Source organism: Leopardus geoffroyi, chromosome A3 (assembly GCF_018350155.1).
Source record: "Leopardus geoffroyi isolate Oge1 chromosome A3, O.geoffroyi_Oge1_pat1.0, whole genome shotgun sequence".
Lineage (NCBI taxonomy): Eukaryota > Metazoa > Chordata > Mammalia > Carnivora > Felidae > Leopardus > Leopardus geoffroyi.
In genome coordinates, this window is record NC_059336.1 from 11665729 (window position 1) to 11680005 (window position 14277).

Genomic DNA, 14277 nt, shown 5'->3' on the forward strand with positions numbered 1-14277 from the left:
GGGCAGTAGTGGTTAAGAGCTTGGGGTTCAAATCCGAGCTCTGCCACTTACAAGCTTGTAACTTTGGCCAAGTTACTAAACCTCTCTGTGTCTGTTTCCTCATCTGTAAGAACAGATAACAGTACCTACCTTATAAGGTAGTTGTGAAGCTTAGATGAATTAATATATGCAAAATACTATGTTTCTGGAACGTAGTAAATGCTGCATAAATGTTGGCTATGATTAACATCTTTTCTTTTGGACTGTTTATCTTTTTTTTTTTTTTTTTTTTTTTTTCCACAATGAGTTGCAAGGGCTCTTTATAATGTAGGGAAACTCACCCTTTGGTCCTACCCACCCCACCGCCCCAGACTTCTGGTTCTTATTTATTTTTCCCTGACCACAAAAGTAACATGCTACAAAATTCAGACATTACAGAAATGAACTGTATAGGAAGAAGCCAACGGAAACAACTCAGATGTCCATCGAGAGGAATGAGTAGATAAATTGTAACATCCCCCTATCCATCCACTCCCATCCCTTTTGGGTTTTACATACTTCAGCAACTTCATCAAATGTTAAATAAAACATTTTCATGTTATGCTTCAGACACACCCCAGAGGGACATCATTCCATGTATGTGCCATGAAATGCCATTAGCAAGTGTGTTTCCCACACCCACTCAATCTCAGACCCCCTCCCCAGGCATTCTACTCTCTGTCTTCCGGATGCCCACAATCCTTCCTGTGAACAATTTGTCAGCTTTACGTTCTGTAGTTTGTATTATAAAAGCTGTAGCAGGAGGTTGGGGAGTTTTTTCTTAACTATAAATTGGAAATAGGATCATAAAATTATATAATGTTATCTATAAGCTGGCTACTCCAAGTGCGGTCTGCGCATCCCCTAGGGGCTTGTTAGAAATGCAGCATTTCAGCACAACCCCCACCCCCAAACACACATACAGAATCAGAATCTGCATTTTAACAAGACTCCTAGTGATTTGTGTGCACATTAGAGTTTTGAAAAGTATTGCTCGGGGGGCACCTGGGTGGTGCAGTCAGTTAGGCATCCGACTTCAGCTCAGGTCGTGATCTCACAGTTTGTGAGTTTCTGTGCTGCCTGCTCAGAGCCTGGAGCCTGCTTGTGCGCACTCTCTCTCTCAAAAATAAATAGTCATTTAAAAAATATATTGTTCTAGAGGCACCTGGGTGGCTCAGTCGGTTAAGTGGCCAACTTCGGCTCAGGTCATGATCTCGCAGTCTGTGAGTTCGAGCCCCGTGTCGGGCTCTGTGCTGACAGCTCAGAGCCTGGAGCCTGTTTCAGATTCTGTGTCTCCCTCTCTCTGACCCTCCCCTGTTCATGCTCTGTCTCTCCCTGTCTCAAAACTAAATAAAACGTTAAAAAAAAATAAAAAATATATTGTTCTAAAAAATAATACTGTAGGCTTCAGCAAGTATGCTGCATTTTTTACATTTTGAATATACTACTCATGCCTTTCACATCACACAGATTCCCAAACTGCCCAGATGTTTTCCCACCTTGTTGAGAATAGTGTTTGACTGAACACTGGGGAACAGGCCACATGTGTCTCTTCACTGGAGCACTGTGCAGCCTCCTGTACCTACCAGGTATGCTTTTGACTGTAAATAGCAAAAACCTACCTTTAAGAGCAGCTTCAGCAATAAAGACACTTATCTCACATCTTACGAAATCTTAAGAAACCTGTAGGTAGACAGCCCCGGGATTCCTTCAGCAGCCCAGCCACATCATCCGAGGTCCTAGCTCTTGCCATCTTCCTGTGCTAGCACCTTCTTTCTCTGTACACCTGTAATGTACCATAGACTTTGTGGCCTCTTGATCGCCACAGCCCCAACCATCAAAAAACCTCCTTTTATAGGAAGGAGGAAAAGGGACAAAAAGAAGCTTTCTCCTCAGTTATTCTTAAGGGAGGGAAACTTTCCAAACACGTCCCCTCCTCAACTCATTGGTTGGAAAGAACTAGGTGACCCGCGCACCCTGGGACCAATCACTGGCAAAAGGAAATGGCTGTGCCAGTGATTAGCTTGGATTCACACCTGGAACCGGACCTTCAGCCTCTTAAACAAAACCAGCTATGTGGGCACGAAAGGACATGGTGACTGAACGCAGTCAACGGTGTCCAACACACCCCCTCTCTGGCTCCCCGCCTCCAACCTTGCTGCCGCCCCATTCAATCTCCTCAAGGCCGCCAGGCTGCAATTGGTAAAAAATGCAACCCCGCCCACGCTTTCCCCCAAATCTCCCAAGCTCCCCGGAGGAAACGGCAGGTGCCCCAGGGTTCAGAGAACTGAATTCCAAACCTGATTTTATTCCTTCCTTGTTGTGGGATCCTGGGAAAGCATTCCTACGCTTCTGAGCCTCAGTTTCCTTATCTGACAAATAGAGATGATAAAAGCTTCTTTGCAAGGGTCATTGAGGATTAATAAGAAAAATAATAGCTAATACTTATACGGCACTCGCTCTGTGTCAAGGCCTTCTCTAAATTCTTTAGTTCCATTAACCATTTTAATCTTCCCAACAATCCGATAAACAGGACTCTTGTCCTGTGAACAGCTACCAGCTCCAGCGCAAGGCGGAGATGAGGCGCAGGCACCCGCCGAATCCGGCTCGGGGGACTGGCTGTGACTTCCGAGAGAGGGGATGGAGCTTCTCGGAGGGAGCTTCAGCGCCGAGGACCACAACTCCCGGCAGGCTCCGCGACGCCGCTGAACTACAATACCCAGCATGCCCCGGGCCGTCAGGTTTAACCTATTCCTCCTGCAAGGTGTTCCGCCCCGGAATTTGCTCTACTGTGAATTTTGCTTGCCAGAAATTCCCCTAGAGAACCAAGGAATCTATGCGAGTAAACGTTTAGGAGCATCGTGGATAAATGGCTTGTGTTTTCATCCTCACTCCTTCACCTGTCAGCTCTGAGTCTGTTTTCTCATCTCTAAAATGGGGATGTCCCTAGAATTTGCCGCATCCAGTTGCTGAAAGGATTAAAAACTGGAAATGACGGCTTGGTAAATATCAGCTAGCGTCCCCTCCTCCCTCTGTGCTAAAGAGTTTTATCAAAGCATTTCATCTCTACAGCAACCCTATGAGGTTGATACTATCAACCCCGTCCCCCCCCCCCCCCCCCCCGCTTTTCAGAAGGGGGAACTGATGCCAAAAGAGATTCAAGTCTCTTGCCTAAAGTCACAAAGCAAAGGGAGTGGTGAAGGAAGACAGAAACCCAGAAAATTTCACTCCGGAGGTGAGTCCACTTTAGGAGCCCTAATGCTTCCCACTTGCTACTGAGGCTTTCCCATGACCCAGAGTCCAAGGCAAATATCTTCTGTGCTCTTCAAGATAAACTTGAATCACGTGATAAACGGGACATTCTCAAGGTGATTACCTGTTGCCAGTGCTGGGAAGGAGACGCACGTGGCACTTTGAGAATCAATTATAGCTGAATCCGACCAGGTTGGAGAAATCAAGGAAAGTTTCCCTGAGGGGGTGATGCTGGATCTGAGAACTGAAGAGCAGAAGAGCGCAGGCAAAAGCCCTAAGGGTAGAGGGCACGTGTTGCAGAGGGCTTGAAAAAGGCCAGTGTTGCTGGAGAGGTACAGGCAAGTCTCAGAGGTACAGGCTGTGTTAAGGAGGGGGGAAAGAGGCACCCAGGGTGCAAATTTTAGGGAAGTATTCAATTGTAGGATAGTGCAGGGGCAGAACTGAGACCTAAGACTAGAAGTCTCCTTAAATGAGGCTTAAGTGAAAGCTCTAGACATCTCACAGGTGTCTTACTGGTGCCGCCCTAGGCCTTTGGTTAGGGTGGCCATCCATCGTGGTTTGCCCAGAAGAGTCCTGTTGTCCTGGCACGATTATACCAGGCCTTCTTTGAATCCGACGCTCCTCTTAGTTGGAGGAGCATTCTATGGTCACGTGACTTGTAGAGCCTATCTTATCACAAGGAAATGGGGAGCCACTGAAAGATTTAACTGAAGGGCGTTTTGAGCAAATTCTGCCTGCCACACAGAGACTGGACCATGGGGGCAAGAATAAAGGGTGCTGAGGTCACCCAAGTGGGAGACAAGGACATAGTTATATATTCTTTCCTATTTCTTTGTTAACTGGCTATCTCCGATTAAAATGTAAGCCCGTAAGAGCAGACTTCAGGGGTATGTATCCATTCCCACAACCTAGCACAGCGCCTAGCACATAGTTATTCTTAGTAAATATTTCTTTGGATGAATAAATGGATTGATAAGCGAATGAATGAGTGAGTGAATGCTTTCCCTGACAACTTAATGCCCCCAAACATTCTCTGGCCAGGGAGCATGGATCCTGGAAGCAAGACATTTCTGGCCTGGGTTCAAATTCAGACTTAGTCACTTAACTGCTAAATTGTGATAAATCGCTTAACCCTCCTCAGCTTCATTTTTCACATTAATCCCGACTCGGTAGAAATATTGTGAGGCTCCAGCTAGATAGGAAAACGCTCGCAGCGAAATAGGTAACTTTTTTTAAGCTTTCTTTTCTTCTGTATCTTTCATAATCGAGTCCTCCCAAGTCCGATCACCCCCGCCCTTCTCACCAAGCACCTCAATAACTCCCTCGCACCCGAGCCTGGAGGGACATGCAGGTTGCTGGGCCCTCCCGCACACAAATCATGTTTCCTCCCTCTGAAAAGGCAGGGAAAAAACCTTCCCGGCAACGGGTCGCGCGGCCGGCGTAGCGGGCGTCAGCGGTGTCGTCTGCGCAGGCGCGGACGCCTGCGCAGAAGGGCCCGGGGAAACGGGTGGGGGGTGAAGAAGGGGCCGGCCTTCGAGCGACAGCGACGCAAGATGGCAGCCACCACGGGCTCGGGTGAGCTGGGGCGCCGGACCCGGCCTGCCGAGGGGGCGCGGGCTTGGGCCAGGGACTGGGGACCCGCAAAGGCCCTAGCTGCGGGACCAGGGCCTCTGCGCTGCCTCTGTCCGCTGGGCTCCGCGGCGGCGACCCTGGCGGCCAGAGTGGGGAGGAGGAGCAGGCGGTGGCCGGAAGCACGGGCGGGGGCCTGAGGGGCCTGTGGGCGGCGCGGCGGGGCTCACAGGCTTCCCCGGGCGGCGTGAGGGCCCTGTTGGGAGGAAGGACCCGGCCCCAAGGCAATGCTGAGCGGCCGGAGCTATCGAGGGGCGAGCCCAGAGGCACTCCTGAGGAGACGAGGCTGGCGGCTCTGGGGGAGATCCAGGGGTCCCCTAGAGGATAAGGAAGCGCCCCTAAATGGATGAGAGTCCTTTACCGGGTGATGGAGGTCCGAGTGAGGGGGTAGCCATCCTTGGGATGTCCGTTTGGCGGGGATTTCAGAGAACCCCTTAGGATGGATGGAAGGAGAAAACGATCTCAAGGGGGTGACCGAGGATCCTCCATTGGTTAAGGGGACGGCTCCAGCGTTAGTTTGGGGGATGGGGTTAGCCGAGGAAATCTCTATGTCGCTTGGAAAGGGGGCGTCTTGGCGTGGCTGGTTTTGGCGGAGCGGGGGGGGATTAAGGGCATCAGGACTGGCGAAGTGAGAAGGGAAAACGATCTCTCAGATTCCAAAGGGGCACGACCCCATCGTTATCAGGCTTTTCTTTGAGGAGACATGTTAGGTTTTAGGAGCCAAGCTCTGAGTGGGGCAGCGGTGGAAACTTTCGACATTGTGTGAATTGGAAGCCCTGGGGGTACCTGTTCGGTGCGGGAGGTCCACCGAGGGAAGCCACGTGCGATGGTTGAGAGTGGGGGAAAGTTCAGAGATGTTTCTCTCCGAAAAGAAAAATCTCCTCTCTCGGGTGAGGGAAGCATACCCTAGTAGTGCCTGTTTTACGGAGACTGTCACTCCGTTCCACTCCTTTGGATGTTGAGAAAAGATAAGTGGGTTCAGCTCAGCAGTTCCCTATTGAGTGGATGGGTATGGGGAGAGGGACAAGTGAAATGAGAAGTCTGGGTGACTGGGGCAGGAAAGCTGAGCAAATCCCCATCTCCAGGATGCAGCAGAGGGAATAAGGGGGCTGTACTTTGGAGGAGGGGGAGTGCTCCCAGTCTCGTGTAGGTAGAGGGAAGCAGCATTTATTTTGAGACTGGATTCGCTGTTCTACACTCTTTAGATGGGCCAGAGGATCAGATCACGAAGAGTCCGTTTCCGAGTTAACGTTCCGCAAATGGGCATCAGGGGATGGACTCAGATGGCCTTCTTGAGGAGGTAGGGTGAGGATTAGCTGGGGGAGGTCCCCCAGAGACGCTGATAAGGTAAGAGAGAATCCAGAAGTGCAGGATTTGGGGGAAGACTCAGTGTCCCCCTTATGGAGAGGTGGCTGTACCTGTCGGCCAAGGAGGTCCTCTCAAATGCGGGGACGACGGGTGACCTCTGATGAAGCAGGCAGGGCCGCCAGCCCGGCTCCTGAAATCCTCTGGCTAGTTAAGGCCACAGCATCAGCACTGTCAGGGGAGGTGACCTAAAGGGAACGGGGCGATGGGAGTCCCGTCTTTCCGGGGCGATGCGCCTCCCGTGTCCCAGGGAGCCATCCTTGTCTGTTGCAGTGGCCGTGGAGGGGATTGGCTGTAGGGGTTCAGACCGAAGTGACCTGTCACAAGCTGCCTTTTAAACTTAAAGCAGTGGGGTCCTTTTAAGCAGTGGGGTCCTCCCGGGGGGCGGGGAGGGAGGAGACCACACATCCTTTTCCTGGAGTTTGGTTTCAGTTGGAATAGTGCTGAGTCAACTCGTCTTGCACGATACTGCCACAGAAGAGAGAGGCTGAGTCAGGCCAGCCTGCTGTGGGAAACTTCGCACCAGAATAGCACCCCTGTCAGGTTGCTAGGAAGTGAGGGGCACAGCGTGCCCGTGGCAGCCAGCGTTATGGTTGCGTTGCAGCTCGGCCCTGTGTGCAGGCACTTGAGATTGGCCACCTACAGTCCGGCTTAGCAGCTACTTGATTCTAACTTCTTGAGGCCCTGCCAGTTGATGATTGCTTCATAAATGCTACCGCAGTCAGATCAAACCTCATCGGCTGCTGTCCTAATGTCACGAGCACTTGGCATGGTTTGGGTGACAAGGAGCAAGCTTTCAGGTGCTCCAACACAGGCTTCCCGAAAGTCCTTTGTCTGTTTATTCAACAGATGTTTATCGAGGGCCTGTTGTGTCCCCTTGTGAACGGTGGGTGAGAGGGACACAGCCCCTGGCCTTCAGGAGCTTCCACTCTAGTCGGGAAGAAAGCCTCCAAAGGAGTAAATAATGATGAAGGCAGTTTCAGATAGCAGTTGGTGCTACGAAGGAAATTGTGCGACGTGGTAAAGAGCAGGTGGGGAGGTGATCTGGGAAGATGACATTTGAACGGTTAGAAGGGATGGCAGGAGCCAGCCCGACGACAGTGTGTATCGTAGGCAGGGGAGGCGGGGACAGTGAGTGCAAAGGCCTCACGGCAGGACCAAGCTCAGTGTCCTGAAAGAACAGATTAAAGGCCTTCCTGTGCAAGAGAGGCTTGCTAAGGAGATGAGTTGAAGAGCTCTAGCTTTGGATTTTATTAAGTGTGAAGGAAAGCCATCGAGTGAGCGAGTGGTATGCATTAGGCCTTCAGTAACTGTTGAATGAATGAATGAATGAATGAATGAACGAACGAACGAGTCTTAAAAGGAGGGGAACGACACAATCTGGCCTGTGCAGAGTGCCGAGGGTAGAAGCAGAAGGGCCGTAGTTGGGTTAAACCAAAACGAATGTTCAGGCTTCTGCTCTCTAACCCTGAGAAGTCACTCAGGTTGGTCAGGGGCCCCGAGGCCTTCCTTAGGTTTAGAACCAGCCACCTGATTAACCTGTGCCCTCGTTGCCAGGAATCAGCTGGGAAGCCTGTGAGTTCCTGTAAAGGGCTGCCCTTCGTTTTCTTTTGGTCCAACACCTTGGCATCTCTCTTGGTTCTGTGCTGCGTGAGTTCTGCATAGACCCTAGAGGGTGGTACTGTGAAAAGCCCCCGAGACTCCTTCAGGATGCCCGTGCTGTGGCGGGTGACTGCCTCTGCCGTGGCCAGGATTGCAGGACCTCAGGCCCTTGGCTGCCAGGTCCTTCGTCTCACCCAGCATCCCACGGGCTTCCCTGACAGTTGCCCAGCAAACCTGAGTGCCCCAAGAGTGACCCCTGATGGGGTGTGATTTTAAGTTTGCATTCGCTGGAGTGGCCTCCTCTACACATTCAGCATATGTGCGGACTTGACCGTGTGGGCAGTGGGGGCTCAGGAGCCCTCCGTTCCATTCAGGAGTGTTCCCAGAGAGCTGGAGATGGGAGATGAGAGCCTGTAGTCCGGGAAGTTGGGCTTGGTCCTGTGTGTCTCGCTGTGTGAACGTCTTGTTGTGCCGCTTGTGGCCGCCTGCCTCTTGTACAGCGTGGGCCCTGCGTTCGGGAGAACCGCTCACCTGCCTCGCGCTCCGCTGGTGGAGGGGAAGCGCTGTGTTGGGCCAGTACGACCTGTTGCTCTCTTCAGGGATTCCCAAGGTTAATTGTGACGATTGCGATGTTCCCCTTCGTGGGAACTTTCGGACCGTGCTTTTCACTCCACCACACGCTCTCTCTCCTGCCCCTTCCCTCTCACCTGAACCGTAGCTACAGTACTTTGATGAAGGTGGAATACAAAAGGTGAAGTCGGGAATCCTCTGTTTAATTCCGAAAGGCCCCAGTTGAAGGACAGAGCAGTGTATTTGGTGGAGTAAACGTTTAACACTAAACTACCCCAGAGTTTTCAGGGTAATTTGACTTCCCTGTTATGTCATCTCATGCAATGCTCCACAGCCTAATGGGCTAACCAGGGAAAGTACTGTCCCCACGTCATTGCTGAGGGAGATTGGTGGCTGAGCGGTGGCACTGAGACTAGAGCCCCGGGGTTTTGCTCCACCGCCCTCCCCAACCCTCTCCAGTACCTTAGCAAAGAAACGGAAAGGCCTGGAGTTGGGCGTATGCCCTTCCTAGGTCTTGGGGTGTTTCATTGATCTTGGTAAGAGAAAGGGCTTTAAAGAGAAGGATCTGCCAGCTGTAGCAGGGTCCCTTGTTACAGGAACCCTGGCCACTGTTTGTCCCGTTCTGGGTAACGTGCTGTCCTGTGAGCGTGAAGCCCACTTTTTTTTTTTTTTTTTTTTCAACGTTTATTTATTTTTGGGACAGAGAGAGACAGAGCATGAACGGGGGAGGGGCAGAGAGAGAGGGAGACACAGAATCGGAAACAGGCTCCAGGCTCTGAGCCATCAGCCCAGAGCCCGACGCGGGGCTCGAACTCGCGGACCGCGAGATCGTGACCTGGCTGAAGTCGGACGCTTAACCGACTGCGCCACCCAGGCGCCCCTGAAGTCCACTTTTAAGGAAGTTCTTTCTTGTGCGTTATACTCAGTACCTCATACTCACTGGGCTTGGGGGCCCCTCGTGTCACGTACGAAGCAGGACTTTGTCTTCCATCAGACTTCTTTTGAAAGAGCACTTCTGGGGCTGACTGTGCTAGACGCGGGTTTCAATTCAGTCAAATTAAATGATCTCAGTCCTCCCGGCAGAAATTTGAGAAATTTGAGATCCGTGTCTGTCCTGAAGGTGAGAAACTAGGCCCAGAGAGGGGAAAGGACTTGCCTGGGGCACAGAGCCAGTGATGTGTAGAGCTAGGGTGCAGGGCCTGGGGCAGTTCTGCTCCAGGGCGCGTGCTCTCGGCCATATTCTCATTCTTCCAGCCCCCTTTGCCTTCTCTCCAGCCAGGCATCTCACATTCCTTCAGCCCCTCACAGGTCTGTTGACGTTTGCGACTCGGCCAAGTGTCTTTCACGGGTGGATAGTCGCGGCCCTCAGGTAGGATTCTTTCCTCACCCTTCCACCCACCCATCACAAGTCCAGGAGGGATAACCCAGCAAGAGATGCCCGATCCTCCTCTCCATCTCTACTGTTGCCATTCTTGTCCAACCAGAACCATCTGTCTCTCCCCTGGAAGACTGCAGAAGCCCGCTTCCGGTCTTGCCCTTTTCCAGTCCATTCTCTAGAGGAGGCGCATGAACTCTTGCAGACCGAAAGCGGAACCCGCCACTCCCCTGCAGAAAGCCCTCAGAATCAAATCACCCTGCGCTTAGAATCAAGTCATTCTCTTTTCTGAGGCGCAGACGGCCCTCTGTGATCTGGGTCTTGCCCACCCCCTGACCTCATGTGGTATCACACACACCTCTGCTCCTGCTCCGACCCCTTTGGGAACGCTCTGCCCCCACATCTTCACGCGGTTGTTGTTCACGCTGCCTCTTGTTCGTCAGGTCTCCTCTCTCCAGAAAGGCCATCCCTAACGACCCCCATTCGGTGTAGTCTTTGGAGTCCTTATCACATGTCTCCTCTGTCCTTCTAAACCACTCACCTTGGGGCACCTGGGTGGCTCAGTGGGTTAAACGTCCGACTTCGACTCAGGTCATGATCTTGTGGTTCGTGATTTCAAGCCTCATGTCGGGCTCTGTGCCGACAGCTCAGGGCCTGGAGCCTGCTTCGGCTTCTGTGTCTCCCTCTCTCTCTCTGCCCCTCCCCTGTTCGTGCTCCTATGTCCTCGGCACCCAGCATAGTCCCTTTCCCTAACATAGTAGGTGCTCGGTAAATATTTGTTGACTGTTGCAGTGAATTAATCAAAGGTCTCACCTTGATGTGGCCAATACGTAAATTTGACAGATTTTGGAGGAACAGTGTGTCTGATAAGACAGAAGCAAAAGTGACGGACTCTTCAGCTTTTCAAAAAGAAAAGCCCTTGTCCTGATTAGTTGGTATTTCTAAAGGGACTTTAGCATAGACTTAACTCTGTCCTCTCCTTCCCTAACTGTCCCGACACACTTCCCACATCTTATTCTTTGTCTCCACCCCTGTCAGAAAATCTGGTCCTTGTCCCTGGCCACCCTAGTGTCAGAGAAACACAAGGTCTCGTAATTTGTCACCAGCTGTCGGTTGTCCCATTGTGTGGACTGTAAAGATAGATCGCCACTGTTTCTTCCCCTGGATTGGCAGTTCTTAAACTAGTGTGCATCCGCATCACCAGGATTGCTTGTTCAGCTGCTGGGCTCCACCCTTAGAGTCCCAGATCCAGGACTTCTGTAGTGTGTTGTAGTGTTCTGGGATGGGGCCTGCGAATTTACCTTTCTAGTGGGTTCCCAGATGATGTGTAGGCTGCAGGGCTGGGGACCATACTCGGAGGGCCATTGCTGTAGAGGAGAGAAAACACCTCCTCTGGGCAGGCACTAACTAGGGAGCCAGACTGCACTGGCCAGTTGCTCAGGAATAAAAGTTACCCGCTGCCAACTTTCTGTCTACTTTTCAGGAACATTGAAGCTGGTGCATCACCTTCCAGGCCTCCTTATTTTCCAAGACAGAAGCAGCACCAGACTCCTAGCTCAGTTCACTATCTTCTTAAAATAGGCAACCAAACCAGTTTTAACTGGCAACTTTCAGGAGAAACCTGTGAGGCTTGGTCAGGCCAGGGTTTTCCAAGATTGCATGTTGTATAATAGCAGCTGCTTGGTGGCCATGATTTTCCCAAAAGATGTTTTAAAGGGCTTCAAATCCATTTCGTACCACAAATATTTTAATAGGTGGCTGTGTTTCATATTACTGCATTAAATGTTTTACTATGACATGGTATAAAACCCTATCAAATATTCATGCTTTTTCAACCTGGTTGTCATGTTTTCTTTGTAATATCCTGCAGCTGCTGACTTTTCAGTTTATATTTAGCCGGGAGAATAACTGGCTGACTTTCGATACTGACACAGATCCAGGAAAAATCCTTCTGGAAAGAATTCTGAAGTAACAGGAACAAATATTTTCTTTTTAAAAATCTTGGATTACTGTGGTATTTTAGCACCTTGGTGAAGTTATCTTAACATTTTCATGTTAACTTTTTAATAGTTTATTAAGATTAGTTAAGAGTTCATTTTTACATCCTCTGTATTGCCCCCGAAGCTGTTTCTCCAGCTGTCTTTTGGTGTCAGATTCACACAGATATTAGGAATCTTAAGATTTAGGTTGATTCAGTAGATTAAAAAGTCATAGCAATTAAACATATATTAGAGCATTCTAATTAAACATATATTAGAGCATTCTTAAGTTTTTCTGATCTGTTATGCTTCAGTTCTTTGGCATGTGTGGATTTAATGTTTAAATACATTCACTGAAGAAGCACCTGGGTGGCTCAGTCAGTTAAGTGTCCATCTGTTGGTTTTGGCTCAGGTGATGATCTCACAGTTCATGAGTTCAAGCCCTGCATCTGGCTTTGAGCTGACAGCACAGAGCCTGCTTGGGATCCTTTGTCTTCCTCTTTCTGTGCCCCTTCCCTGCTCGTGCTGTCTCTCAAACATAAATAAACATTTAAATATATTCAGTGAAATCCTATGTTAAAATTAGTGTATCACGATTTTAAGCTTATACTCTCCATTTGGGATGGGATGAAGTCCTAACTTATGACTGGTGCACTCACAAGGTCTATAGGATCCATCTATCCATCCATCCATCCATCCATTTATTTATTTATTTATTTATTTATTTATTTATTTATTTAATATTTTATTTTTAAGTAATCTCTACCCAACATGGGGCTCAAACTCACAGCCCCAGGATCAAGAGTCACATGGTTTACCGACTGAGCCAGTCAGGCACTCCTGAATTCCACCAATATTTGGATTTATATCCCTGGATAGGCCCTGAAGTTCTAGCACTAGGGCATAGTCAGGCCATTTGGAGTTGAGTGTGCTTGCTTTGTAGAAAATACTGATGTAATAACTTCATACGCAGTTTCTATGGTTTAGAGTATCAGTAACATGCTTTCATATATGTTTTCTGAAACAAAGTTCATTTTGTAGTGAAGAATCCTTTCACTTGTGTGGTTTGGGTAAAAAACCAGTTTTCCTTCGTTTAAAAAAAATGTAGGTTTCCCTGAAAGTATCTATTATACTTGATTTAAAAAAGCTAGTTATCAATTTTTAATGATCTCAAAAGACATTAGGTGTCTCCGTTACATGGTAGCAGTGATCAGTGTCTTGGCCACATAGACCATGTTAGAGTTTACGGTGGGAAAGGAAGAGTTGGGTTGCCTGGGGGCTCAGTTGGTCGAGCGTCCACCTCTTGATTTTGGCTCAGGTCATGAACTCCCAGTTTGTGGGATCGAGCCCCACATCGGATTTTGCGCTGACAGTGCAGAGCCTGCTTGGGATTCCCTCTCCCTCTCCCTCTCCCTCTCTCTCTCCCTCCCTCCCTCTCTCTCTCTCTCTCTCTCTGCCCCTCCCCTGCTGACACTCTTCTTTCTCATAATAAATAAATAAACAAACAAAAAGGGGAAGGAAGAGTTGGTGCTGTTTCTCCAATCAGGAAATGTTTATTAAGTACCATTATATGACAGGTAACATAACAGATTCAGGGGAGGCAGGGTTGAATGAGTCACAGCTCTAACTCAAGAAGCTCTGAGAGTGAGTCAGACAATAAAAAGGAAATAAAATAAAATGTAAAGAAAAAGAAAAGGCCCGGCACAGACATTGTGTGAGGGTAAAGGTACATGAGAGAGGGGTGCTTGACAAGAGCTCTGTAGACTGCCTGGTTTTCTAATTTAAGATTCCTATTTCTTCTCAAGATCATTCAGAATTCAATGTGTAACTTTTCTTGGGCTACTGAAAATCCATACTCAGCCCCTTTGATAATCTTTATGATGTCAAGAATTTCTTTTAATAGTGCTATGAGTGTTTCTGTGCTGTATTTTCAGAAATAAACAGAGTTTCAGAGTTAGGATTTTGTGACATCGAACATTATTCATTCTGAAATAAGATCCCTTGCTAGCACCCAGCCACCCATTCATTCATTCAACCAGCATTTGAGTGCATACTCTGGCAAGGCACTCCTTGAGGGGTTGGAGATTTGGCGTGAACCAAAGAGATGAAGCTTTGCTCTCGTGAAGCTTATTTTTGTTCAGATGGGGAGAGACAGTAAACCGCTAATGAAGTAGAAATGAATATATTTAAAATGTCAAGTGGTAACAAGTGCTGTGAAGAAAAAAAAAGCAAGATGGGGCACCTGGGTAGCTCAGTCTGTTAAGTGTCCCACTTTGGCGCAGGTCATGATCTCACAGCTCGTGAGTTCGAGCCCCACGTCAGGCTCTGTGCTGACAGCTCGGAGCCTGGAGCCTGCTCCGGATTCTGTGTCTCCGTCTCTCTCTGACCTTCCCCCATCCATGCTCTGCCTCTCTGTGTCTCAAAAAATAAATAAATGTTAAAAATGATTTTTTTAAATAAAAGGCAAAATAAGGCAATGGAAGTGGC

The 14277-nt window shown here is 49.2% G+C and overlaps 1 protein-coding gene and 1 long non-coding RNA gene across 5 annotated transcripts in view; one reads left to right on the forward strand and one right to left on the reverse strand.

Moving 5' to 3' along the window:
• Positions 1-1306: 1306 nt before the first annotated feature.
• On the reverse strand, positions 1307-3113 carry LOC123580035. The gene is made up of 3 exons (XR_006703094.1): positions 2319-3113; positions 1641-1804; positions 1307-1353 (listed from the first exon to the last, which is right to left on the reverse strand). It is a non-coding gene; the product is annotated as an uncharacterized LOC123580035 (long non-coding RNA).
• Positions 3114-4736: 1623 nt separating this feature from the next.
• UBE2V1 (ubiquitin conjugating enzyme E2 V1) overlaps positions 4737-14277 on the forward strand; it is a 30994-nt gene continuing 21453 nt past the window's right edge. Inside the window, exons 1-2 of one of the 4 annotated variants that reach the window (XM_045444257.1) lie at positions 4818-4845; positions 6105-6199. In XM_045444257.1, coding sequence (XP_045300213.1) covers positions 6173-6199 — 27 coding nt within the window. In that variant the 5' untranslated portion in view covers positions 4818-4845; positions 6105-6172. Of the gene's footprint in view, positions 4846-5146; positions 5273-6104; positions 6200-14277 lie in introns of those variants that run through there. The other 3 variants (XM_045444256.1, XM_045444255.1, XM_045444259.1) reach the window with 3 other exon arrangements.